The sequence below is a fragment of the Stegostoma tigrinum genome, chromosome 6 (assembly GCF_030684315.1).
Source record: "Stegostoma tigrinum isolate sSteTig4 chromosome 6, sSteTig4.hap1, whole genome shotgun sequence".
Classification (NCBI taxonomy): Eukaryota; Metazoa; Chordata; class Chondrichthyes; order Orectolobiformes; family Stegostomatidae; genus Stegostoma; species Stegostoma tigrinum.
In genome coordinates this window covers 53,978,706-54,005,085 of record NC_081359.1, presented here as the reverse complement: position 1 = coordinate 54,005,085, position 26,380 = coordinate 53,978,706, and the positions used below count along the sequence as shown (strand labels likewise).

General features: G+C 38.3%; 2 protein-coding genes across 8 annotated transcripts in view; one reads left to right on the top strand and one right to left on the bottom strand.

Moving 5' to 3' along the window:
• The window catches only part of dlg2 (discs, large homolog 2 (Drosophila)), an 891,501-nt gene extending 880,566 nt beyond the window's left edge, over positions 1-10,935 (bottom strand). For 3 of the 6 annotated variants that reach the window (XM_048533249.1, XM_059646582.1, XM_059646583.1), the window contains exons 1-2: positions 10,437-10,762; positions 9,609-10,257 (exon numbers count right to left, since the gene is read on the bottom strand). In XM_048533249.1, coding sequence (XP_048389206.1) covers positions 9,609-9,627 — 19 coding nt within the window. In that variant the 5' untranslated portion in view covers positions 9,628-10,257; positions 10,437-10,762. The other 3 variants (XM_048533248.1, XM_048533245.1, XM_048533246.1) reach the window with 3 other exon arrangements.
• A 13-nt stretch (positions 10,936-10,948) lies between these two features.
• On the top strand, positions 10,949-25,251 carry tmem126a (transmembrane protein 126A). 2 transcript variants are annotated; one of them, XM_048533244.1, is made up of 5 exons: positions 10,949-11,058; positions 11,497-11,612; positions 17,877-18,070; positions 18,737-18,851; positions 24,271-25,251. In XM_048533244.1, the coding sequence occupies exons 2-5, from the start codon at positions 11,506-11,508 to the stop codon at positions 24,470-24,472; spliced, it is 618 nt and encodes a 205-aa protein (XP_048389201.1). In that variant the 5' UTR covers positions 10,949-11,058; positions 11,497-11,505; the 3' UTR covers positions 24,473-25,251. The 2 variants fall into 2 exon arrangements, with proteins under 2 accessions (XP_048389201.1, XP_048389200.1); XM_048533243.1 differs by having other exon boundaries at positions 10,995-11,197.
• The last annotated feature ends 1,129 nt before the right edge of the window (positions 25,252-26,380 follow it).

The window sequence follows — 26,380 nt, the reverse complement described above, 5'->3', positions numbered from 1 at the left end:
TGGTACAAGTCCACATCTATTAGTTCCTACAGCAAGGAAAGAAAGGCATTGTATAAAGATTTTAATTAATAAAACAAACTTGATGGAAACCGAACGATTGCAGAAAGAAAAAAAAATTCCTAATACAAGCATTTGTTGAAAATTTACTTAAGATTGGACGTCTGATGTGAAGTTCTTACCATAGATGAAAACACAAGATATTTGCTTCTTTAAGAGTATAATTCTTGGAGCTAGATTCAACACAACAGCTACCGATTTTCTTATCCAAGGCACAATGCCAAAACCTTACCATGATATCAAAACTAAGTTAAAGTACTCATCTATGACAGCCAGAAAGCCTAGAGAGTAAGAAAGACAGAAATGAATAAGTATGTAGCAAACTGAATCAAACTATAAACTAGCTCAGCTCCTAAGACTTTGATATCAAGCAACATTTAAAACAGTGTAATTACAACACCTAAAATCAAACCATTACATATCAGTATAAACAGTCGATATTATTGAAGGCACAATTGATCTGGATCAATGACAAAATGATCAGGTTTGGCTGAAATTTACAGCCTACCACATATTTTCTGACCTCAATGCCAATCTCATTTACACTAGAACATAAAATCAGTATAAACATGCAGCAATCAGCACAACCATTAATAGAATGATGAAATTAATAACTTTTCCCCTTCAAATGTGAAAATTAGTCTAAAATAATCAAAATTAATCTGCCATGCACAGATATTAAGAAAACATTACGTGTAATGCATCCTGCGTTGGTGGCTTAAAAGAAACAAAACATCAGACAGTTGAGAACTTCTAAATTGCATAAAAGTAGCAATAAATCATTCAGACTTATATGACTATTGCTTGCCATTCACAAAATGTCATGAAATTTTACATTCATTTGAAATGAGCATAATCACAAAACTTGCACATGGTACTCATCATGCAAGCAGACATCATAAGTAGACATTACGTAACCTGGTTTAAAAGGGTGCATGCCACACTTTCCCCAATCTTTTGAATCAGAAATTTTTATTCACCAATTCCATGTATATGGGCATAGGCTTGGGAAATTTTCAGTTTTAATTACTTATAAATGATCTGTTCATGTCAGTACACAGTTTCATGTAAATAACCACCAAATATATTATTCATTTCTACTTTTGGATCCATCATCTTTTATGAATGTCACTTCTGAGGTATTCAATATATTAATTGCTAAAAGGTTTGGATTTGAACCAAAACTCATTTTTGCCAAAGTTCAGCAAATGTCTCAAAATTATAAAAGACAACTTGTACTGCAGCTATTACACTTTGAAAGGCTACTTTCTACAGGCTGTTCCTAACATTCTGGCTCACAGAAGGAAGCTTCTTTTAAAAAGTTAGATGAGTAATAAACTGTAGGAGAGGGCAGAAAGTATTAAGAAATGCCATACTTACTAAATGCTTAACATGATATTTATCCCCTATGGAGGTCAACGAAAACTATAATAAAAATCAAGTGAAGTGATTAATACTTGCAGATCAAAAAAAAGTGCCAAAGAATGAAGATAAACAAATCTCCAGGACTAAATGGCTTCCATCCTAGGGTATTAAAATTAGATGAGGTAATTTTAGATGCTGAAATGATGATCTTCTATAATCCACAAATGATTTTCTTGGTTTAGGAAATTGTCAATGTCACTCTATCAAGGAAAATTAAGAATGAAAAACTCAGAACTAAATTGGTCAGTCTAATGTTGTGGTAGGAGAAAGTTACAAGAATCTATAGTTAGGGATAGATTGCTTGAACAGACGTGAATGGAGCAGAAAGAATCTCAAATGTATTTGTAAAAGGCCAAATCAAGCTAATAAGCACAGCTGAACATGAGAAGTTAAAAAAACATGATAGATAAGAGAAACAGCTTTCTGGGTTTAATGTAAAGTTCAACGATTTCAGGCTGTAATAACTACGCCCTTCACAGGCATTGGCTTTAAATAGTTTGTGTAATTTTGCTAACAGACAGCAGCTGTTCATTCTATTTTGTACACCTATTTTAAACAATTTTGTTTTGTTTCTTTACTTGGCCTATACCACGGCCTTCATTATTTCCTTGCCTGTCCGCCACCTTTAAGGCTTCCCTGGATATTTTCCCCTCCCACCTTCTCTGCTCTACTTGTCCATATTTCTCTTTTCTCAGCTCTGGTGAAACATCAATCAAACTGAAACATGAATGCTAATTCCCTCACCACAGACATTGTTAGACCTAACGAATATTTCTAACATAGTGGTTATATTTTAGATACCCAGCTAGTGTGCGACAGCTAAGGGCATGCCTACAAAATGGTATTTCTAGGAACTTACAGAAGGCATTTAATAAGGTTTCACATAAGACAATATTCGAAAATGAAAGCATACAAAATCAGAAGTTAGTGACAACTAAATACTCAGCCATAATGAAAATAATCCATTGACAGTGGGTCACTCTTCTCATCCAACACTGCCACTGTGCAGAACTGCTCCTATTCTCTATGACTAACATCCTCCTGTCTTAATCCTTCAACCAATGCAACAGGAGCTCATATGCCTTATTGGAGATCAAGTCATCTATACAGATCCCCCAGATATCAGCTTCTATCCCAATGCTCTCAATTTCACACATTTACTAGTGCTTCCACATAACTCTACAGTTATTTTCCAGTAACCTTCCCACGTACCTTCATGTCTCCATTTCCGATTTCAAATCACCATTATAAAACGTTTCATTTTTTACTCAACTTCTAAATCATTCTTGAATCCGCAGTTTGATTGGATGAACAGGTTTTTTCAAGACTCTTTTACGTTGGAGGACTCTGACAGATCATTATCTCCAATCTCCCACCTTAATGGTCAACACTTTCAAATTTAAACCTTCTTTCCTGTCATAGCACTGAGATTGTTCTGGGCAAAGCCAGAGAGTGCATTCTGTAACTAACTGCAAATATCCTTGCAGCACTGGATATGGTTTAACACATTGCAGTCCACTATATATTTTCCTGTATTCCAGTTCAGTGAGACCAACATTTCTTCACTCATCTAATGGCTTCTCCTTCTACATCTTTGATAACTTCGAATTCCTTGACCAACCACCTGCTCAGTCTTTGGTAACAAGATTTGTGGCAGAGTCAGCTTTCACACGTATTCTGATGATATTCAGTTGAATTTCCGTAATTTCCATGAGCCCATAACATTAGCATCATTGCCCTCATGAAAATTTCTCCCAAATGAACATTAGGATCAAGCTATTGTTTTTTATTCTACCATAAACTTCAGCCTTTTGGCTGATTGCAAGAGAAGCCAATAACCCTATAATCTAACACAGGCCAATTTCCATCCCGAAAACTCATGTCACCTCCGCTCTTCTGAAATTCCTACTGCATTTTTGACAACAATGCACAAAGTTGTCCAACATCCCCCAATTTGAACTGCCCCCTTCCCCAAGTTTCAACATGTCCAAAAGTCTGCTCTCACTTGACAATTATCCCTCAAATGTCCTACATTAACTCCCTCTTTGCCAGTACAGAAGATATAAAATTACGTTATCACCAATAAGAGATAACACAGTGTGGAACTGGAGGAGCACTGCGGGCCAGGCAGCATCAGAGGACCAGGAAAGTTGACGTTTCAAGTTGGAAACCTTCTTCAGAAATGAGACATTGCTGAAGAAGGGTTCAACCTGAAATGTCAGCTTTCCTGCTCCTCTGATGCTGCCTAGCCCACTGCGCTCCTCCAGCTCCACAGTGTTATCTCTGATTCCAGCATCAGCAGTTCTTACTATCTCTCTTACTTGATCATTAGCTACACTAGGCTAGGTCCTATGCTTTTACATTTTGTCATTGACAATGACCTGGTGTAACCCTATGCTCTTATATTTGTGGCAACTATAATGTTGGAGACTTCAGCCTGACCCACTAGAATTCTCTTTCACCCCATCCATTATCTTTAAAAGTCTCATTCCAGGAAGACGTTTAGGTAAATTAGTTCATTCTCTCATCTCACCTTCTGCAAGTCTCTTGATAAATTCCCTACACTAAAAGCTGCTGTGGAGCACACACCATTTTAAACTATAGACTGACTGCTCGCTAGCTGCCACCTCCATTGGGTAACAACTGATCTCTTCAGACACAGGCTTTAAGCACACACACAGCATTTCTTTCTTCTGAGGAGGAGACAGCAGGCAGAAATATTCAATATCATCAACTTGGCTAAAATAACTTATCAAATTATAAAGTTATATACCATCAAAACTCAACATTTAAGATGATAGCTTGCACTGAGCTGAAGTATTACTGCAACTGATGCTAACTGGGCATCTGCCCAGTTATTGGTACTAATAGGACAAAACACTGATGTCTCGCCATCAAGCACAAAGTAGTAAGTGTCACATACAATTACATTTCAAGTATGAAATAGCAGAATTCAATTCTCACATTTAGTCTACATTTCAGAACTGTGTTTATTGCACATGCACAGTCAGACAAAAAAAAACTAACCTCTCTAGTCTCACAGCCTGTATCATTCCATTTCAATTAATCCAACCAAATGCAAGAGGATAATAACTACCATATCTCATTTACTCCTTCGCATTTTGTTTTTCCTCCAATATCACAAGTAAATCAGCTGAGAAATCAACGTAACGCATATCAAGCACCAACCACAACATACATACAAATTAGGAGCAGGATCTCATGACTGATCTCATTAGTCAACATTACTGTTGACCCTGATAACCTTTCACCCCTCATGCTTATCAAGAATCAATCTACCTGTTCCTTAAAAATGTCCAGATTCTGCATCTACTTTTCCAGGAACAGTGAGCTCAAAAGATTCATAGCCCTCTGAGAAAAAAAAAATCCTCTTCATCTATTTTACATGGCCAACTCCTTTTTAAAAACACCAACCCCTTCTTCCATAACAGCAAACATCCCTTCCACACTGTCAAGATGCCTGAAGATCATAGATGCTATAAGCAATTCACCTCCTACTCTAAGCTCTGGGTAATACAAGCTTGTATGTCCAATCTCTCCTCAGAAGACAATCCACCCACTCCAGATAAGCTTTCTCTGAACTGTCTCTAATCCATTCGGATCCCTCTTTAAAAAGGAGGCCAATACTCTACACAGTCTTCCAGATGTGATCTCACCAATACAACAGAAGCATAAATTCACTTTTGCATTCAATTCCTTTGGCAATAAACAATATTCTATTTTACTTTGCAAATTATTTGCAGAACCTGCATAGTAACCTTTTTAGGACACATGATTTCTCTAGATCTCAACTTTGCAATCTCCCACCATTTTGTTTTTTTTAATACCCTGTTAAAATGGAAAATCTCACACTTTCTCTCATTACATTCCATTTGATGGATCATTGTCCATTCATTTAGCCTATCTACAGCCCTTAACAGCTTCATTCCATTTCCTGATTACAGTTATTTCTAGGACACGATATGTATCATCAATTGAGCAGACTGATGCAAAACACTTGATAAATTCACCTGCAGTCTCCTTACTCTTCCATCAAGTACTCTCCAGACTCACTTGTTAACTTTCTAAACTATTTACAAAAACTGTTTGCAATTTTTTGTACAATGTGGGAAAACCTAGTACATCTTTTAATTGCTCTTTGATCAGAACATGAAAACTTCTGACCTGCCAGTAAACTGCATATACTTATGCACATTTTCCTCAAGTTTCATACTTTAAATCATCATAGTTTGCCATAGATGATTAGTCCCACACCTTGGAATTTCTCTCTTGTTGAAATGTGCCTCTTGTGTATTCTGAAATACCCCTTAGATATTTATCACTTAACTACCTCACCTAAGCTAGCTCCCTTTTCATGGTCATTTAATTGCCCCAGTTTCAGTTTAGAGTTGAGTTTTGGATCAACCCTCTCTCATTCACACAACGTAAAATTCCATCATTGTATAATTGTTGCTATTTTAAATGTGCCTCAAGTAATCAATCATTTTATCTTGTTGTGCAATACCAGATCTAGTATAATGTGCTGTATAGTTGGCTCCAGAATATGCTCTAAGAAAGCAAGCAGTCACAGAATCCCTACAGTGTGGAAATAGGCCATTCGGCCCAACAAGTGTGCACACACTCATCCCCGCATTTCCCATGGGTAAGACATTTAACCTACACCTCCCTGGACAATTCAGCATGGCCAATCTACCTAATTTGCACATCTTTGGACTATGGGAGGAAACTAGAGCATTCAGCAGAAACTCAATCAGACACAGGGACAACGTGCAAAATCCACACAGATAGTCACCCAAGGCTGAAGTCGAACCCAGGTCCCTGGCACAGTGAGGCAACAGTACTAACCACTGAGCCACCATGCCACTCCAGTCATTCTACAGATCAGCGTTAGAAAAAAATCATGCTGCCATTCATGAATATACACCATTCCCAAGTCACCTACTTAAAAAGTTGATACCTACTAATTTCCTGCCCCCACAGTCAGCTAATGTGAATAATCACATCAAATATGCCAAAACTTTCCAACTCAAGTGTGTATGATATTGAAAGCATCATATTCAAATAGATTATCCAGACCAAGGAGCCTGTTAAACATCAAATCTTTCAGAATGGGCTTCTGGTGGCTCAAAGCTTGAACCTTGTGCAAAAGAGAGGAAACAGTGTGCCCTGATATGTGCAAAACATCAACACTACATTTCAAATGTTCCAACAATTCTTAGGTCCAAACATCTTCCGCTGTTTCAATGATTTTCCTTCCATCATAAGATGAAAAAAAGTGTTTTGGTCGCTGACGATTTTACAACTTTGGCACCACTTGCACCAGCTCAGATGCTGAAACAGTCCATGACCATATGCAGCAAAATATCAGTTGAAGGCTGGATTGTGTGTATAAGTGGAAGCAACATTAAAATGTTCAAAAGTTATGCAAGGACAATTTGCAACAAGAGAATCTTACCTCAGCCCTTTGATTCTTCAGCAACAAATTAGGGTTACCAGTGGCCACAAAGTGAAATGGACTAATCAAATAAAAACTGTGGCTATGATAAAAGTGAAAGATTAGGACACGGAGGTGAGTAAATAATCTCTTGATTCTCTGAAGTCTGTCCTATCATCTACATGCTACAAGTCTTAGTATGATAGAATACTCCCACACACCTGCAGGAATACAGTGCCAACAACTCAAGCAGCTAGACACCATCCAGGCTAAAGCAGCCCACTTGATTACATGTAGTCCATCACCTTTAGCATTCACTCCCTCCACTACACTAGATGCACTACAGCAGCTTCCTAAGGCTCCATACAGCACCTTCAAAACCAGCACCTCTGTCACCTAGGATGTTAACAGCAGCAAATGCAAGGGAATCTCTGCTTGAAATTTCCCCTCCAAATCACAGAGCATCATGATTTGAAACTGCTTCGTACATACATTCATATGTGGTGACCCATTCTTTGTAAACTGCACTGCATGCTTTTGAATTATGAAAAGCTTGCACAACCAGAGTCAATTTGCCAAGCAACCAGCAACTTTTTTCTCCTATAAATTGTGGTATAAATTGCAATCATTCATGTTTGTATTGGTGAATAATCACTAAAATTTGTGCACTTTGTCCAGATCTTACAGAAGATTGTCAGTGGAGAAACAAACAGGGATAAGCATCAGGATCACGTGAAAGTCCCAACACAGCTCTCACCAAGGGAATTTAACTTCATGTGTGACAATTTCCTGGTGCCCAGGAGCCTCCAAAAACATCCCCATCACTAAGTTAGAGACTTGGGGAGGTTCAGACTTACTTAGCTCAATAGTTACCCAGAGAAGATTTGATAGATCAAACTTCACAGTAAGCTTAAAACTGAAAACCTTTACCTGCTTCTCACTGAACTCCAGACACATCCCTAACCACCAGTTTCCCCAAACAACTTCCCCATCCCATTCCCAACATCCCCGCCAAGGCAAAAAACCTGACACTGCCCAACCCGAGCACCCCGAATCAACACCACCTGCCACCTTGCCCAAGCCAGCCACTTACCTTCTTTCCATAGTTTGGAAAAGTACCTGTGACATTTTAAACACATTTAAGGCTGTTTCTTAAAAAGGAGCACATCTTGGGCTCCAATGCTGATCTTTTGCCAAATGGATTCCTAGGTGGTTTCCTAAAAGGAGATATCCTCTGTAGATTTGACTCAAGTCTGGTTCTAAAACTGCTAACAAGTAAACAGGCAATCTTTAAAATGAGAGTACCAAATCAGACCTATTCTGACATGTCAATCTTTGCCATTGTACAAGTCCACTTCACTATACAAAATTTAGCAACAAACTAATCCACTAAAACACATATAATTCATTAGAAAATCCTCCAACTGTGGATTGCAATGTAATATTGAATTAGAATTGCAAGCATTATTTCAAGCAGTGAAATATTGGAATACATTGATAGCGTTCTTATAGTGAAGTATTTAATAGGCTGTACAACAAGGGCTTATGTGTGCAGTATTGGAAGTCCATTACAGTCAAAGTACTGGATGCGTAAACCTGTTGAAAAGCCATGCCATTTGTGAAAATAGGAAAATCTTATGATTAATACACATGTCCTTAGACCAAAATACACAACATTTATGTTCAGAGTACAAGACAATATGGAATCACTACAATGTATACATTTGGCAAATATTAGTTAGTTTTTTTGGTTATTAACTTGCTGTGCCACATTTCTATTTCTTTGCTATACAATTTGCTAGATTGGACATTGAACAAAAAAAAATATTTTGGCTCAGTTCAAAAGCACATCCAAACACAAGGCACAACAAATAGTCAATACTAATTAACATTTTAACCACAAAGTCAAATTTAGATAGTTTTTCATTGGTCTAATCAGAAAGTACCCAATTTACAAAATAGAGAAATGAACTTTGATAGCAAAAACAGTCTGGCCAGTCAGTCGGGGCTTCAGTTACTGAATTTTAAGTTATTTTTGTGGGCTGCTAAAATGGATCTCTGTGCGTGTCTCTCTCTCTCTCTCTCTCTCACACACACACACACACACACACACACACATACATACGCGGTCAGGACAAGCCTGACAAATCATAGGCATCAGATACTTTTTCGTATGTTCAACACCAAGTTCTGCACAGCACCATTTATGGTCTGTTTTTAGTTCAAAGTGAATCAAATAAGCAAAAAGCAACAACAAAATAAAACACAAAGCCACACCAGTGCAACAATAAAAGAGGGAGAGAAAAACGGCTCTCGCAAAATGTGTTCTTGACCTAGCATTATCTACTTTGCAACTTCTGGAAACTAACAGTGAATCAAAATATGTACATATGGTAGGTCAGCTTTGATGCCCAGCTTGACCAAAAACACTAAATTCTCTATCATTCGGTTAAACAACTATTGAATGGAAACACCACTCTGTACGTACAATATTGAATTAATCTTGGTTTATTTAAAAATGTCCCCTTGAAGTACGTCACAAGATTCGGAATCCTGGAAGCTAACGCAGTTAAAAGTTTAAAAATAACATAACTTGGCACTTTGTCAGTGACAACATTTCTCTAAAAAATTAACACAAACGAGATATCGCAACCGTGGAAACCCAACTCACCTTGTTTCCTCACCGGCATTTTTTCCGCCAAAGTGTCATCACCTATCTTCGTTACTTCTGGGTAGGCTTGATACCAGACACCGCTCGTTTTCTCTTCTCACTTTTCAAGCAGATGAAACTTCTTAAGCAGTTAAACTTCGTTGTAACGAAAGCCCAAGGAGTACATGTGCTAAAGAATACAAACAAATCTCAAATACACACATCCACAAACTCCCAATAAAAAGCTTTGCGAAAAAACTATCTGTTAAAAGTGAGAACGGGATTTCTAGATGTTTTATATAGAACGGTAATTCACTGTCCAGTTCAAATTCAGAACATCCATAAAGGATATGGCACGTTTGTTAGGAAAATAAAACAAGCAGGATTTAAATCGAATTGTTCCAAGAGAGTCTAGACATTCGCTGTAGTCTCAACTTGGCAAAATAAACGTGATTCTTCCTTTCACTCGTGATTTCTTTTGATAGCTTGTAGAATTTCCCAGCCAGGCGGTGAGACGCTGTCCGATTGGAGCCGGGATCCAAAGAAGGAAGCAGCAGTTGGCCCGTCAGCCCGTACTGACTGTCCCTAACATTAATCCAGCATCAGTTTTATTCATCGCGTATCAATGTCTCAATCCCATCGCTGACGGACTCAGCCATCATCCGTGACACTGTTTGAGAGAAAAATTAAATCAGAAACACAGAAACAGCCCTGAAATCTAACTATAAACGGATCGGAAATCGCTCCCAAATACGAATATGCCTTATAATAAAAATACTGAAGTGATCATTTATTAACTTGATTCCCCTTCTACAGTTACACTGAAATAACAAGGGCCATTGTTGATACCCGAAGAATGAGAAGGAATTCATCAAGTACAATGTTATTATTAAGCAGTAGGGCTCTTGTGGTGCAATGGTAATATCCATGGCTCTGGGCCAGGAAGCCCGGTTCAAGTTGCATCTGCTCCAGAAGTGAATAGAAACATCCCTCTTCAGGAGCCGCTCCATGTATCTTAATTCAGACAATCTGCAGCTCAGAGCGGCTTTCTCACGGGACACACTGAAAGGGCCAACACCTACCAGCTACATTGATTACATTAGAATCGGCACTTAAATATCAATAAAGCATGGTGTGTAAAATTCGGGGAAGGCAAAACTACTTGTTTAAATCTGTTAAACCTTGTACAATACGATTCGCTATCTACTGCGATTTCTGCACCATCTCATCTTCCCACCCATTCCACCCAATTTTTTACCCGATCCTCCCACATCGGCCGCAGCTCTTACTGAATAACGGAAGAGGCTCGCGCCACGTTTGATTGGCGTCTAGACACTACCCACGAGCCTCCACGGCTGACGAATTGACTGGTTGAAAGGGGGCAGGGCTTCCTCTGTGGGCGGGGCAACGTAGTTGAAAGGGCAATTTGGTCAGCTGATCAACATGTCTGCGTGCTGGAGCTTGACAGAGTGTGAGATGTTAATGTTTGATTAAGATTAATGTTTCAAATGTTGTGATAGTGTATAAAGTCGTGAAATTGTTATCTTCATAACAGTGTACTCGGCAGCTATTATATTTGTTCACTGTAGAACTTAAGGATTCACGCACAGGTAATTTTTTCTACCATTTTGCGAAATATACGAATGCACTTTTACTCGTTCATCTCTTCACATATGCTGATGGACCTACTGTATTTGTAGCATTTCTCATTTTATCTAATGCTGTTTTCATTTCGACGAACTGAACCCAATAAAGTCAGGTGTAATGCTATTAATTACTTCGCAATTTCTTTTCACAAATTCTACGCATTCGCATTTCAGTTATAATATTTCTGGCGCCATTTTGGCTTGACATTGTCATCCAATAAAATATTGTCGATTACCTAATTTTAAATCTTAATTTGTTGTAGGTTTCAAGAATGGCAGCTAATACATTATTTACTCAAGATCTGCAACCTGGTATATCCAAACAAAATGTCATGGAAATGCTTCTCGAACGGTTTCAACAGCTTCCAGAATTAGACAGGTATTTAGTTAATCTATGCCCCCACAAACACACACTTGTAGTTAAGATTCTATAAAAGGGTCGCTGGACCCCGAAGTTTGACACTGATTTCTCTCTGTAGATGCTGCAAAACCTGTTGAGATTATCCATCAATTTCTGTTTCTGTGCCATAGTTAAGATTGCTTTCTTAAAAACTTCAGATGAAGGACCTTCTAATTCACATTTATTTGAACTAAATAAACTTTCAACAGGTGATAATGATAGTTTCCAAATGAAACATTTAAAACCAGTGACTACACATTTTTATACAGGACAATTTTTAAAGCAAGTTTTTGCAATTAAAAGGTTAGGAACTAAATATTTAAACCTCATTTAGAGTAATAAAAAGGAATCAAGTGATGCTAATGACACTACATCTCCAAAATGCTTACTAACTTATTTTCTACCTCAAAGGCAAGGTACTCAATTCTTAATTTCTAAAACAAATGTCAGAAAAATGCTCCCTACCATGACTTAAATATTTCAGCCATCATACCATCCTTAGTCTGTGCTGAATTAAGGGTATCTTCATTCTGTCCAGTCCAGTACAGTTATGCAAAGGACATCAGAAAAGAGATGTGTGGAATCTAGCAAGATCTGAGTAATCGTTGTAAGATGGTCCTTAATGAATTACATATAAGTGGGTAAGATTAGAAGATAAATTTTGATTTGATTATCATGTGTAAGAGGTTATGTAGCTGCTCTCTTCACCATTGGGGTATTACTTTTAGGTAATGTACCAACTGCAACAATTGAAAGTGAAGCTCGTCTTGGAAGTGTGAAATGTGAATGCAGAAAAAAGGCAAATAATTTTATAATTCTCGGAAGAAAACCTGTCAACCTCCATCTAAATATTTTTCTCCCTTCTGGAGCATTGCAGATATTGTCAGAAATGTTGGACAGATGCCTCATTCTACTGCATCAATTCCTCATCCAAGAAATGTGGAAATGTCAACTTAATTCAGTTTTATTTAATCTTTATCCTCTCATTCCATCAATGTTAACTGTGGCTGTGTAAATGGTAATTTGTCCTGAGAGGTGGGTTCAGTCTCAGTTCAGCGCAATACTGAGCACATGGTGATTGTCAGATAAGCCATCTCCTCAATGAAAGATTAATCGTAATCTGATCTATATCTCTCGAGCGGTTATATTAAAAAAAAATTAAATGACTGCATTACAAAAGGACAGGAAAATTCTTTTGTCTTCTCCACTATTTGTTCCTTAAGATCATAACAATGTATCATCTTGTAAATATTGCATTTCTGTTTGTAGGTCCTCGATCTACACAGATTGGTACCCACTATACTACAACTACATTTAAACTACTTTTTAAATGAAGCATTTTTGGGCATCCTAAGGTTGTGAAAGGCATTATATAAGTAAAGTTGTTATTTTCTTTGAAATAACCATACTGTGCAGAAACAGACCCTTTAGTCCAACTCATCATGCCAACCAAGTTTCCAAAACTAAACTAGCCCCACTTGCCTGCATGTGGCCCATTATCCTTTTAAATCTTTTGTATTCACGTACCTGTCCAAATGTCTTTTAAATGTTGTAACTGTATCTGCATCTACCAGTTCTTCTTGCAGGTCGATCACAACATTTCTCAATTCCACTTATCTACCTTTCCCCTGTAATATTTGCTTCCTGATTGATCAAGGTTCCTTACCTGGACAGTTCCATGGGAGCAATTATCTTCTCAACATTTACTCTGTAAAACCCCTTAGGAATCCTACATATTTCAATATGATCGCATCTTGTTCTTCTAAATGTAAAGATGGCAGTGCCAGCACAGTAAGTAGTGCCCATGCTGAGTCTATCTACTCCAGGTCAGCTGCATTCTTTTTCTGCCTGTCCTTTGTGTTTTTTCTTTCTCTTCATCTCCCTGACATTGTGAGGAGGCCGGAATAGAATCAGTGATGACTCTGGGCTCCTAGGCCCAATGAGGACTCGTGGAATGGTGGTTGGTGTTGGCTGTAGTAATGGTAAGTGGGAGTTCCAGGCCTCATAGCCCTGATATGTGGACTCCGCGAATGGCAGTGGCTGCAGCGATAGCAGAGCAGGGATCCCTGGCAGTAGACTCGAAGCACGGACTCCTTCAGAGGCAGCGGCAATTTGTTGACTGCAGTGGGATCTCCTGGCTGCTGTAGACCCAGAGCGAGGATCTTGCAGAAGTTCTAAGTGAAATTTGGGACCCTGTCCAATGAAGATGAAGTCTAATTCAGTACTTTTTATTCTTTTGTACCTCAAAATAGCACTGGATTGTGGTGGCAAAACACTTTTCACTATCTCCTCAGATATGTGACAGTAAGTCATGCATTCATTCATAGTCATATAGCATAAAACTGACCCTTCAGTCCAACCAATCCGTGCTGACCATAATCCCAAACTAAATGAGCCCCAACTGCATGCATCTGGCCCAAAACACTCACAATATTTTTAACCATGTACTTATCTAAATATCTTTAAAATGTTGTAACTGTACCCAGATCCACCACTTCTTCTGGAAATTCATTCCATTCAGTTCATTCCACATATGCAGAACCCTGTACATGAATAAGTTGCCCCTCGTCTTTGAATCTCAGAGAGTGTTCGCACATTCTAAGAATCCATTCATCATTTCAATTCATCTTAAATTTGTCAATTCCCTCTCGAGGAAATGTGATTCTCTGCTTGCCTATCAAACTTAGGGACCAAGTTTGCACATGCTCACTCTTAGCATGGGAACAAAGCAGACAATTAACCTATAACCAAAACAAGTCATCCTAGACGTGGAAAAAGCCAAAGTATTTATCCATTTATCATTTAGAAGTTCTTTCCAGAACACATTCCTGTTGCTCTGGGCACAAATATTCCAGAAAAGATATCTCTAACTGTAAACTAAAGTTAGTGGATCTCCTGACCTTGATGGTGTCTGATAGTTTTCTTTCTAAAATCTTGAATGACATTTCTAGTCTGGAACCCATTCCACCAATTTGAGTGATGCTTTTTTGCAAGCGCTAGAAAGACACACGTTTTGTGAACGTATTCCTTAAAAGTTCATTCTCCTTTAAATTGTGGTTCATCTGAATAATTTCATTAACAAATTCCCTGCTGCGTCATGGCTTATTCAAGCGCCATGTATTTTCTGGCCATTGTCACAACTATGTCAGGTCTATCTTTGGAGTCGTCCATGAATTGCATATTATGATAATTCATTCATAACTCCTTTTAAGTTTGCATTAATTTAAAAATAACCAGCAGCACAACTTTATGCTCCAAGCGAGATAAAAAGTTAGTTTATTAAACAGCTGTTGCCAAAAGTTATTGGGTATTACAAATCCTGCCATTGCCACCATATTCAAGAAAGAAGACAAAGTAGACTGTAAACTACTGAGGAATCTCCTTTTCTGTATTGTCAAGAAGATCATCACCCAAATCTTCCCTAGAAATTCTACTGGAAATCAGGTGAGGTTAATAACTAAACCATGGAACTAAAGACATGATTTTCACTGCTCAACAAGTCCAAGAGAAATCATAAGAACAACACAAACCATTCTAAATGGCCTTCATTGATCTGACCAAAGGTTTTAACTCAGTCAATCAGGAAGTGCTATGCACTACCCTGTCATAGGCTGGCTGTCCAAAGAAATTCATCAACATCTTTCATCTTGTCCATGGCAAAATGTCAGCGATGTTCCTCACCGATGATAATATGACAGAATCCTTTGAGATCAAAAATGGAGTCAAGCAGGGATGTGCAATTGCCCCCATCCATTTCTTTTTCTTCATTGCCACTATTCTTCATCTTGTCAAAAACAAGATCCCAATGGTTTGGACTTTGTCTACAGGAGAAAACCTTTCAACCTCAACCAGTTGAAATCCAAGAAAAAAACGTGGAATTTCAGTATACGGATGACAATATTAGCTCTACTCTTTTGGAAGAGAACCTTCAAGCTTAACATATTTGTGAGTAACGCAGTCGTCTTTCTGACCCATCTGTAAAATTCTGAAACTTGGACTGTTTTGCATCAGCTGGGAGGACAGATGTACTAACATCAGTGTCCTTGAAGGAGCCAATAGCACCAGTACTGAGGCTATGAAATGTTCGAAACCAACTCTGCTGGATTGGGCATGTAATTAAAATGCCCAAGTTCTGACTGCCAAAGCAAATCTCTTTCCACTGCTTGAATAAGGGGAGCACCAAGGATGCATTTCAGAGACTCCCTGAAGGCTAACCTCAAGAAATGCAGCACAGACACCGCTGCCTGGGAACTGTCTTGGAGGAGACATGAGAGGTGTAGAATAGATGGGAGGCCTTGGCTGCTGGTGAAATACCATCATTTTATCATTTTTTTTCACTTACCCAGTGAGACAGAGACAACAGCCCTGAGGGGCTCTCATTTCTGGTCAGAAGCACCCGGGCAGGTTGTGGCAGGCAGTATGTTGGTGCAGGCTTGTAGGGTCAATGGGCCTGCTCCTGTGCTGTCATTTTCTTTGTTCTTGTTTCGAGCCTCCTGTATGAAGGAACACTGTACTTTGAAAACACCCATCAGCAGGAGGAAGTAGAGCAAAGGAACCCAAGAAAGGAATGCCAGCAGTCTCAAGACCAAGGACCATTTACACGACCTCGAATCACCCAGCAAATGTGTGATCAGAAATACAACTCTAGAATAAAAGTTACATGTGATGATATCAGTGAGCTTGGTTGCTAATATTGTTGCTGGCTTGTCTTTATAGAAGCAGAAAGCTTCAAGAATGAAGGTTGAAAACTAACTACAACTGAGCTGCTATAATAGCTCATGTAGGTTAGTAGTTGAATGTTTGTGAAGGTGAATAAAGCAGATCAATGGATTTAGGAGAGTGAAGGTTTCTTGTTCGTCACTGGTTCTGTAGTTAACAGCACTTGCAAATTGCCTGGACTTTGCCTCCTGTCTTCTCAGAAACCTGAAAGATCTCAAACTTTTAGGAGAATTGATAACGTTGTCCAAGGGTTAATCAAATTCTCGATGTCTCCCCTTGAGGGTGATGTTTAAATGACAGTTGGATAGGTTTCCATCCCCTTCCACAAATCTGCAGTTTTAGAACAGCATGATTGTGGCCTGTAAAGCGAGTTCTTTAACAGCTGGAACAGAGTAGTGTAGATGCTTGTTGTGGAAAGAGGATTGAAGTTTTACTTGATAGAACTCCCATATTGGGGTCGTTGTTGTTTTGCTCATCAGCTGTTTTTCTTGGTATTTTATAAGATTGCATTCTGCCTTTTCTACCTTTTTGCCTTGTTTTTCTGTCTGGGTTAGCAATACCAATACTGTAGCCAAAGAAAGTGAAATTATTATCCATATTTGCTCTTGGCTCCAGTTTTTCTTCCCCTTCATTGGAGCATTTTAGTTCAATCAGGTTATGAAATCAATTATGCAAACTCATGGACTGAGGCCTTGGTTAAGATTTACATTGCACTGTTCAGAATTCATAAAGAAAACGTTTAAGCCGCAGATATATACTGCATAAATTTCTTCTCAACTTAGTATAATTTTTTATGCATGCAAACTTGTAATGATAAACACATTCTTTATTATTTAGTGTGTGAGACAATTAAGAAGTTAGGAAAAACCAATACTATTTATAGATCACAGTAGCTTGTTTACATAGAGTAGAAATAAATTATCAAAACTACTGAGCAATCTAGCAGATTAAAATAACTATAGTTATGATTCATTCATCATGCTATCTGGAATAAATGTTTGTCTTAATCTCTCATTTTAGCAAGAAATTTGTTGGAGGAATTACAAAAGCATGTTACACTAGCATTATACAATTACTGTAGAATATGATACCTTGAAAAGGGAATAATATTCTAAAGCATAGTTATAAATGCGTCATAGGAATTTGAAAATGTAGTAATAACAGAAGTAAGATAGTCTTATTTGAATAAGGCACTAATTTGGATACAAGGTAGGGGTTTCCTCATGCAGACAGATAAGAATACCTGAGATTCAACTTAATCTGGGAGTTCCGCAATAGATGTGTGGTAGTAGAATCATTACTGATAAAGTTAATCACTGTCACTCTGGCCACCCTTAAATCAATTCTTTCTTTCCACATCTTGTATTTTAAACTATTTGGAGATGCACGATGGAGGTAGCTCCACACACCTCAGATGTTTCTTGAACACTGTGAAGTAATAGTTAGTGAAAGATTTTCTGTACATTAGCTCATGTTAGCAGTTGAGATTTGTAATGAAAAGTAGATTTCTTCTTGTCCCCACAGAAAATTTTTTTCATATGGACCCATCTACCTTGGAATAAATTCAGCATTTGCTGGTTTAATTGCCAACAGTTTCTTTCGAAGAATACTCAATATTGCACAGGCTCGTTTTGCTTCCAGTTTACCAATGGGAATTCTTCCATTCCTGACTACTGTCGCAGGGTATAATGCTGCTGTATCAAAGCCTTTGCTTTCAGGTTGGTAAGGTATTTGTTATGGATAGTGCAAGCATGTTGTTTACACTAACTAGATCCAAAATAATAACACATTCGGATTTTTTAGTATTGAAGATATTTTGGAGCAGTGTAATATTGGTTAGTTCAGTTAGCTTGATGACTGGTTTGTGATGCAGAGTGACGCCAACAGTATAGGTTCAATTTCCATACTGGCTGAGGTTACCCACCCTCTCACCTTCACCCCTTCTCTGAGGTGTGGTGTTCCACAGGTTAAACCACCACCAGTCATCTGTCTAGTGTGAGAACAGGCCTATCGTCCTCTGGGACTATGACAACTTTACCTTGAGCTGACTGTGATTTTGTTATTTTGCTTGACCAAATGAGTCATGATTAGTTTTACAGACATCTGTCAAGTGGATTTGGCCATTATTGATAACTATTCGTTTTATGGAAGTCTTCTTTCAAACAGTAAAATGCCCCAGCATTTGGTGTTGAGATGGGCAGAAGAGAATAAGTTTGAGCAAAGCAGACACAGTAAGGAAACTAGAAAAGAGATTAAAGTAGGTTTTGAAGATGCTCATATACCACCTCAATTAACTGAATAGCTCTTTAAATATAAAGCTGAAATTGTTCTTAAAGTTTAAAAGGAGATTTTTGTGTTGAAACTGGATTTTTATTTTTGTTTAGGTGATATCAATTGTCCCACATGTGCTCTAGTTAGAGGAGGATTAGTAGCTTCTCTTGGAGGAGGCTTGTATCCTGTTCTTCTGGCCCTACCAATAAATGCTGGCCTTGCATTGCGGTGAGAATGATATTTGCTTGTACTGTCTTGCTGCAAAGAATTGTTTTGATACTGTAGTGTTTTGGTATATTTGCAGTTTGGTGGACAGAACAGTTGCATTTAATACCAATCATCAATAAATGGACACAAAATTGTAGAATATTCTGCAGAAAATACACACTCAAAGCATATTTCATTGTCTGGAAGTCCGTGACTAGTGGTGTTCCACAGGGATCTGTATTGTGACCTCTGCTGTTTGTGATGTGCATGAATGACTTGGATGAAAATGTAGGTGTGTGGATGGGAAGTTTGTGGACAATACAAAGGTGGGTGGAGTTGTGGATAGTGTAGAAGGGGGTCAAAGGATACAGGAGGATGTAGATCAGTTGTAGATATAGGTGCAGAAATGGCAGATTGAGTTTAATCCAGGTAGGTGTGAGGTGCTGCACTTTGGGAAATCAAATGTTCAGGAAAAGTATACAGATAATGGCAGGACCCTGAACAGCACTGATATACAAAGAGATCTTGGGTTAAGAGTCCATAGCTCCCTGAAAGCAGCCACGTAAGTAAATAGAGTGGGAAAGATGGCATACGGCATACTTGCTTTTATTGATCAGGGAATTGAGTATAAGAGTCAGAATGTAATGTTGCAGCATTATAAGACTTTTGTAAAACCTTTAGGAGCACTGCTTTCAGTTCTGGGTGCCACATTACAGGAAGGATGTGGCGGCTTTGGAGAGGGTGCAGAAGAGGTTTATTGGGATGCTGCCTAGATAAGTTATTAGTTATAAGAAGAGGCTAGTAAAACTCGGGTTTCTTTTCTGTGGAGCAGCAGAGGCTGAGGGGAGACTTGATAGAAGTCAATAAAATTATGAGATGCTTAGATAGGGTTGATGTTCGAATCTTTTTCCCAGAGTTGATATGTCTAAAACCAGGCAGCATCCATTTAAGGTGAGGGGGAAGTATTCAAAGTAGATATGAAGGGCAAGTTTTTTTTACACAGTATGTTAGGAGTCTGAAACACACTACCAGATGGGGTAGTGGAAGGCAGATACGATAGGAGCATTTAAGGGACTTTCAGACAAGCAAGTGAATATGCAAGGAATGGAGGGATATGGACCAAGGGCCGGCAGAACAGATTAGTTTAATTTGGCATCATGTTCAGCCAACAACCGAGGCCGAAGGGTCCATTCCCATGCTGTACGGTTCAATGTATGAACTCCTGTAATTAAACAAAAAATGCTGCCAAGTATTAAGATTGAATGGAAACTATCTATATGGATGATTCGGAAAATTAAATCCCATTTGATTTTTCACTGCATTTGTAGGATCACTCCTGACCTTCCAGTTGCTTACCATTTCCATACACAATTCTTCCTCTTAAGCTGACATTTTCATCCGTGCTTGCTGCAGTGTTCCAGCAAAGCCCAACATACAGGAACAGCATTCATTTTCCATTTCAGCACTTTACAGCTTTCAGAATTAAATATATAGAATTCAACAATTTCAAAGTATGAACACTGCCCTCCATTTTGATTGTGCATGTACATCCTTGCCCCATGTTGACGGTATAAGTTTGCTGTGAGCAGATCTGACCTATTTACTATTGTTTGGATCTGTCATTCACACTTACTTTGCATCCTTCTATTTCCTTCGGTATCATTAGCACTCCCTTTGCCTTTTGATCTGGACATCCTCACTATCTGTTCTACTCACTCCTCTATTCCTTTTGTCAACAGCAGAAAAAACATCATTTCCCAGCCACATTCACTTCCACAGAAGAGTGATATTGAATTAGAAGCATTAATTTTGTTTCTCTTTTCAGAGATGCTGCTAGACCTGTTACGTTTCAACAACACTGTCTGTTCTTGTTCTTACATTTGGTACCCCTCATAATGAAAGAAAACATCCCATTAGCTTTCTTGAATATGTGCTATTCCTGTGCATCTCAGAACTCTGCCAACATTCTCTGCTTTAAATGCGATTTTCTAATATTCATGCCAAAGAAACCAACTTCACATTTTCATATATTATATATCATTTGCCATATTTTTGCCTAGTCACTCAACCTAGCTCTTCCCATCTGCACTTTCCAATGCCATCTTCACCACATGCTTTCCTATCTGTCTTGGCGATTTCTGTGGAATTAGCCACCATACTTTTGTTTCTCTCATTTAAGTCATTGACGTAAGTTGTAAAACATTGAGACCCCAGCACACATCCGTGCAGGACTCCACGGTCACATCCTGTCAGTAAGGCAAAGACCTATTTATTCATACTTCGTTTTCCGCCAGCCAATCATCTTTCTTGCAATTCTGCCTCATACACTGTAAACTTCTATTTTCAACTGTAACTTTTACGTGGCATCTTATCAAATGCTTTCTAGAAATCCATGTATAATACATCTCGGGGTTCCCCTTTAATCACGGTGCACATGACTCCTTCAAAGAACTCCAATAAATGAATTAAACAATATTTCCTTTTGATAGAAAAATAATAAGCCAAGATTTTCTAAATGCACAGCTATAGTCATTTTTATTGATTGATTGATTCTAATGCTTTCCACACAATAGATATCAAGCAGATTGGCTTAGACTTTTAACACCTTGACCAGAGGGTTACATTTGCTACTTTCCAGTCCCCTGGAGCCCGTTCTGAATTTATAGGAATATGAAAATTTGACACCAGTGCATCTATGATCTCATTAGCAACCTCTTTTTAGACCTTAAGATGAAGTCCACCTGGACCCAGATATTTGTCAGCCCACAGTTCGATCAGTTTGTTTAGTACCACTTCCCTCATGATCACAATGCCACCAAGTATCTTAATCCTTTCCATCTATTGATGTACAGCTATTATTCAAATACTTTTGTATTCTCTATAGTTAAGACAGATGCAAAATATTTGTCTTTCATCTGCCGCTTTTAGCTACTACTAACTCCCCCCTTCTCTGGAGAACCAATACTCACTTTACATGCTCTTTTCTTTTAAATACGTGTAGAAACTCTAGCTGTCAATTTTTACATTTCTTGCTAGCTTTATTTTCTTCCTGCTGTTTAAACTATTAATTATTCTCTATATATTCATTATGTTTTGACCAATCATCTGGCCTGTCATTCATCTTTGTGGTTGACTACTTTTCCTTCAGTTTGATGGTTCCCTAGCTCATTCAATTAACCTTAGATGATGGGTCCTCCCTTTTAGAATTTTTTTTGTACTAGGAATAAGCTTATTTTAAGTATTCAGAAATATCCCTTTAAGTGTCTGCTACTGTGTTTCCATTGCTCTGTCTCCAAACCTGGCGTGCCAGTTTGCTTTAGCTGGTTCAGATTTCATGTCTGCATAGTTTCCCATATTGTAGGTTAAAATACTAGTTTTAAACTCCATCTTCATCCTTTCAAACTGGATGTAAAATTCAATCATTTCATGGTCATTGCTACCAGGGGTGCCTTCAAGCTGAGGTCATTAACTAATCCCATCACACTACACAAAATGATATATTGTGTAATATACCATGCTCTGAAGTCAGTTTCAAATCATGTTGCTGTAGTATCCTATTTTAAGCATCATATGAACTCATCATCTACGCTACTATCACAAATCTTTTGTTTTCTTTCCCAGTTCATCTCTTTAATAAAGGGATGACAATAATCATGAATTACTTTATCACGAGCACCCAGTGTTACTTCCTGCATATCGTGTCCTGCATTTTGTGACTGTTAGGGAGCCTGTAAATTATTCCCAGTAATTACCTCTCTTCACCAATTCCTCTTCGTCTCCACCCAAACCAATTCTACATCCTGATCTCCTGAGCCAGTCATATCTAACTATTAGCACAAATGCCATCATTGATTAGCAGTACTGTGCTGCCACCTTTATCTATATACCTTTGTTTTTAATGTTTTATACTTGTCAATGCTCAGGATGCAATCTTTGTTGTTCCTGAAGCCATGTCGCCATAATGACAATCATGTTTATTTACTGCATTTCCAAGGCTAATCCACCTAGCCTGCACATCTATGGATTGTAGGAAGAAACAGAAGCCCCCAGAGCAAACTCATGCAGGCAGAGGGAGAACATTACAAATTCCACACAGTCGCCCAAGGATGGAATCAAACCCAGGTCCCTGGCAATGTGAGGCAGCAGTGCTAACCACTGAGCCACCATACTGCAGTTGCAAGACAAAAGGGATTTTGATTTTTAAAAATCAAAATAAATGTATTCATTGAGTCATAGAGTTGTACAATGTGAAAACAGATGCTTAGGTTCCAACTCGTCCATGCTGACCAGATATCCTAAATTAATCTAGTCCCACTTGCCAGCATTTCGTCCATATCCCAGTAGACCCTTCTTGTTGATATACCCATCCAGATGCCTTTTAAATGTTGTAATTGTACCATCCTCTACCACTTCCTCTGACAGCTCATTTGTACACTGACCACTCTCTTCATGAAAAAGTTGCTCTTTGGATTCCTCTTAAATCTTTCCCCTCACTCCTTAAACTTCTGCCCTCTTAGTTTGGACTCGCCTACCCTGGGAAGAAGATCTTGGCTATTCACCCTATCCATGCCCCTCATGATTTTATAAACCTCTATAAGGTCACCCTCAGCCTCCGACACTCCAGGGGAGAAAAGCACCAGCCTATTCAACCGCTCCCTATACCTCAAAACCTCTGACCCCAGCAATATCTTTATAAACCTTTTCTGAGCCCTTTCAAGTTTACCTACATTTTTCCTTTAGCAGGGAGACCAGAACAGAATGTAGTATTCTAAAACTAGCCAAACCAATGTCCTGCACAGCTGCAACATGACATCCCAAGTCCTGTACTCAAATGTACCAAATGCCACCTTCACTACCTTGTCTACCTACGTCTCCACCTTCAGGGACCGATGAACCTGCACCCCAAATTCTCTCTGTTGGACAATATTCCCCACAACCCTATCATTAGGTGTTTGCCCTGTCCTGATTTGCTTTACCAAAATGCAACACCTCACATTGATCTAAATTAAACTCACCTGCCACTCATCTGATCAAAGTCCCGTTGTACTGTGAGATAATAATAGTTGTTTAATTCTGTTAAGTTGCTTAATCATGATTGAAGAATGTTAGCAGCATCCTTTACCTGTCCTGTGTCTGCTGTCACTTCTCCATTGCTACAGTTCAGATGACTGGACTACGGATTATGATGCAGAGTGATGCCAACAGCATGGGTTTAATTTCTGCACCAGCTGCGGTTACCATGAAGAACCTTCTTTTTCAAACCCTCCCCTTGCCTAAGGCATAGTGACCGTCAGGGTTAAATGGTCACCAGTAGTATTTTTCTGACGGGAGAGCAAGCCTATGGTCCAGCAGGACTTTGGCCACTTTACCTTTACCTCTTAGGTACAAGTATTCTAAATAATATTTATTTTCTAACTGTGCTTTGCTCTCTTTGCTCCAGGTATAATACAGCCCCAATGCCACAAAGAGGAAATATATTACGATTCTGGATTACTGTTTGTCAACCAGTTATGAGGAAATTGAGCTTCATATTAATCCTCCAAACTCTGTTCGGAGTCTACCTGAGTTCCAAACACTATGCAATTTACATGAAAATGTTGTCACTTCCTCCAACTCATACAGATCCTGAACTAAATGCATAAATTGGAGGAAAAGAACAATGTAATTTCTTCAGGACTCACCAACATAGTTTGACACTGGTGAATGCATGATCGTATGAGGAGATAATTTGTGAATTTAGAATTACAGCACGCAACCAAATATGATCAAAGTCACAAAGTCAGTGACTCTACATTACTGTTTTGTTTTTGTCATCCTGTATTTGTGACCATACCAGCCCTGCCTCATTTGATAACATCTTTGCCTGTGTATCATAAGGTTTCAGATTCAAGACCCATTCCAGAATCTAAGCTTAAAAATTCTGATTTTGACACTCCCTAAAGGGAGTCTTTAGATCAAGTTGTTAAACTGAATCCTCATCTGAGTGTTCAGGTAGATTTAAAAGACCCCTGGCACTGTATCAAAGAAAAGCTAATCTGCTGAGCAATATTAATCCCTCAATCAACATCAAAAATATAGATTGGTGTTTGTTATCACAATGCTATTTTTGGGAGTTTCCTTTGCACAAATTTGCTGTGAAGTGCTTAGAGATATCTGGCAGTTTTTGAAACATGCAATATAAATTTAAGTTTTTAAGCCATTAAGTCCAAGTGCTGCAATTGTAATATAAAATCATTTTTAAAAAATTCTTCTGGCTACACTGTTAAAATATGAAACTGATTCTGAAAGAAATCTTGAACGTAAACCATAATATGTACATGCATTCTTTATGTAATCAAGAAACAGCAGCAGTATGGATGATTTCCTGGACATAATGATAATCTAAATTTTCATGCAATAAATTTGCTTATAATTAATTGAATGGTGTATTTTGATTTATCGTTTTGTTTCGTTCCAGTTCCCCAATTGTACATCCCTTTCCAGCACTCTGTGAATTCGATATCCTTCACTCCACCAGTGGTAGGTGACCTTGACTATTTAGGCCCTACACTTTGAGTTCCCATTCTAAATCTCTGCAACTCCCTTTCCTTCCTAACAGCCTCCTTGAATCAATATTTTTGTCCAACGTGGCCCCCCAACTCCCTACTTGACACTTTTTCATTCCCTCGGAGCCATTAATGTTTGATCATACTTTTGTAATCAACTTGAGTCCTTTAAAGATGTTAAATGGCAATTATTGATGGATGTGTATTTAATTGATAACAAATACATCCACTATGTCCTACTTTAAAGGTAAAAAAAATCTATTGTATGTTATATTTTTTAGGTGTGTGTGGTACACTGAGACGGTGCAATCTGACCATCAGATCCAAAAAAACGATATTTCCTGAACAATTTGTTTCACATTTTTCCTTCTAACAAATTCAAGCATGGGTCAGAAACCAGAATGAAATGTGGTTGCAGATTTTCTTTACCAGCAAGACAAGTTTTATTACACATACAGAAAATAAAAATTATTTAAATAGAACACACTAAATAAAACTCAGTTTGAAAGATCTTAAAACGTCGCAATGAAGCAGTCTTATCTATTCCTCAACACCACTCTACAATGAGCCAAATTCAGAGAAGTTACCTTTCGATATCAAATCTTTAGATTTGAGTTAACTACTTGTCTCCAGTTCAGTCCTGGAAACTGTGAAGTCTTTCTACACCAGTACTCGTAAAACTTTCCCTGAACTGTTTTGTATTGCTTTTTAGGAAAGAAACTCTACTTGGTTTTGATCTCAGTCAAGGTTACCTTCAAAACTGCCCTAAAAGCTTTCAATTGCTGGGTTTTTCTTAATAATCCTTGATTATTCTACACTAAAAGCAAACTAATGCCTTCAGTGTTTACACTCTCTGATGTCAGCTCTGTAGGCCAATATGTTATTCACCCTTGTCTTATTAATCACTTTAAATCATGTAATTGTGCTTAATTTTATTTCATGTTAATGAATGTAAAGTGGGTTTGCCTTATGGTGGTGGAATGGACACTGAAGAAGGAATTGGTA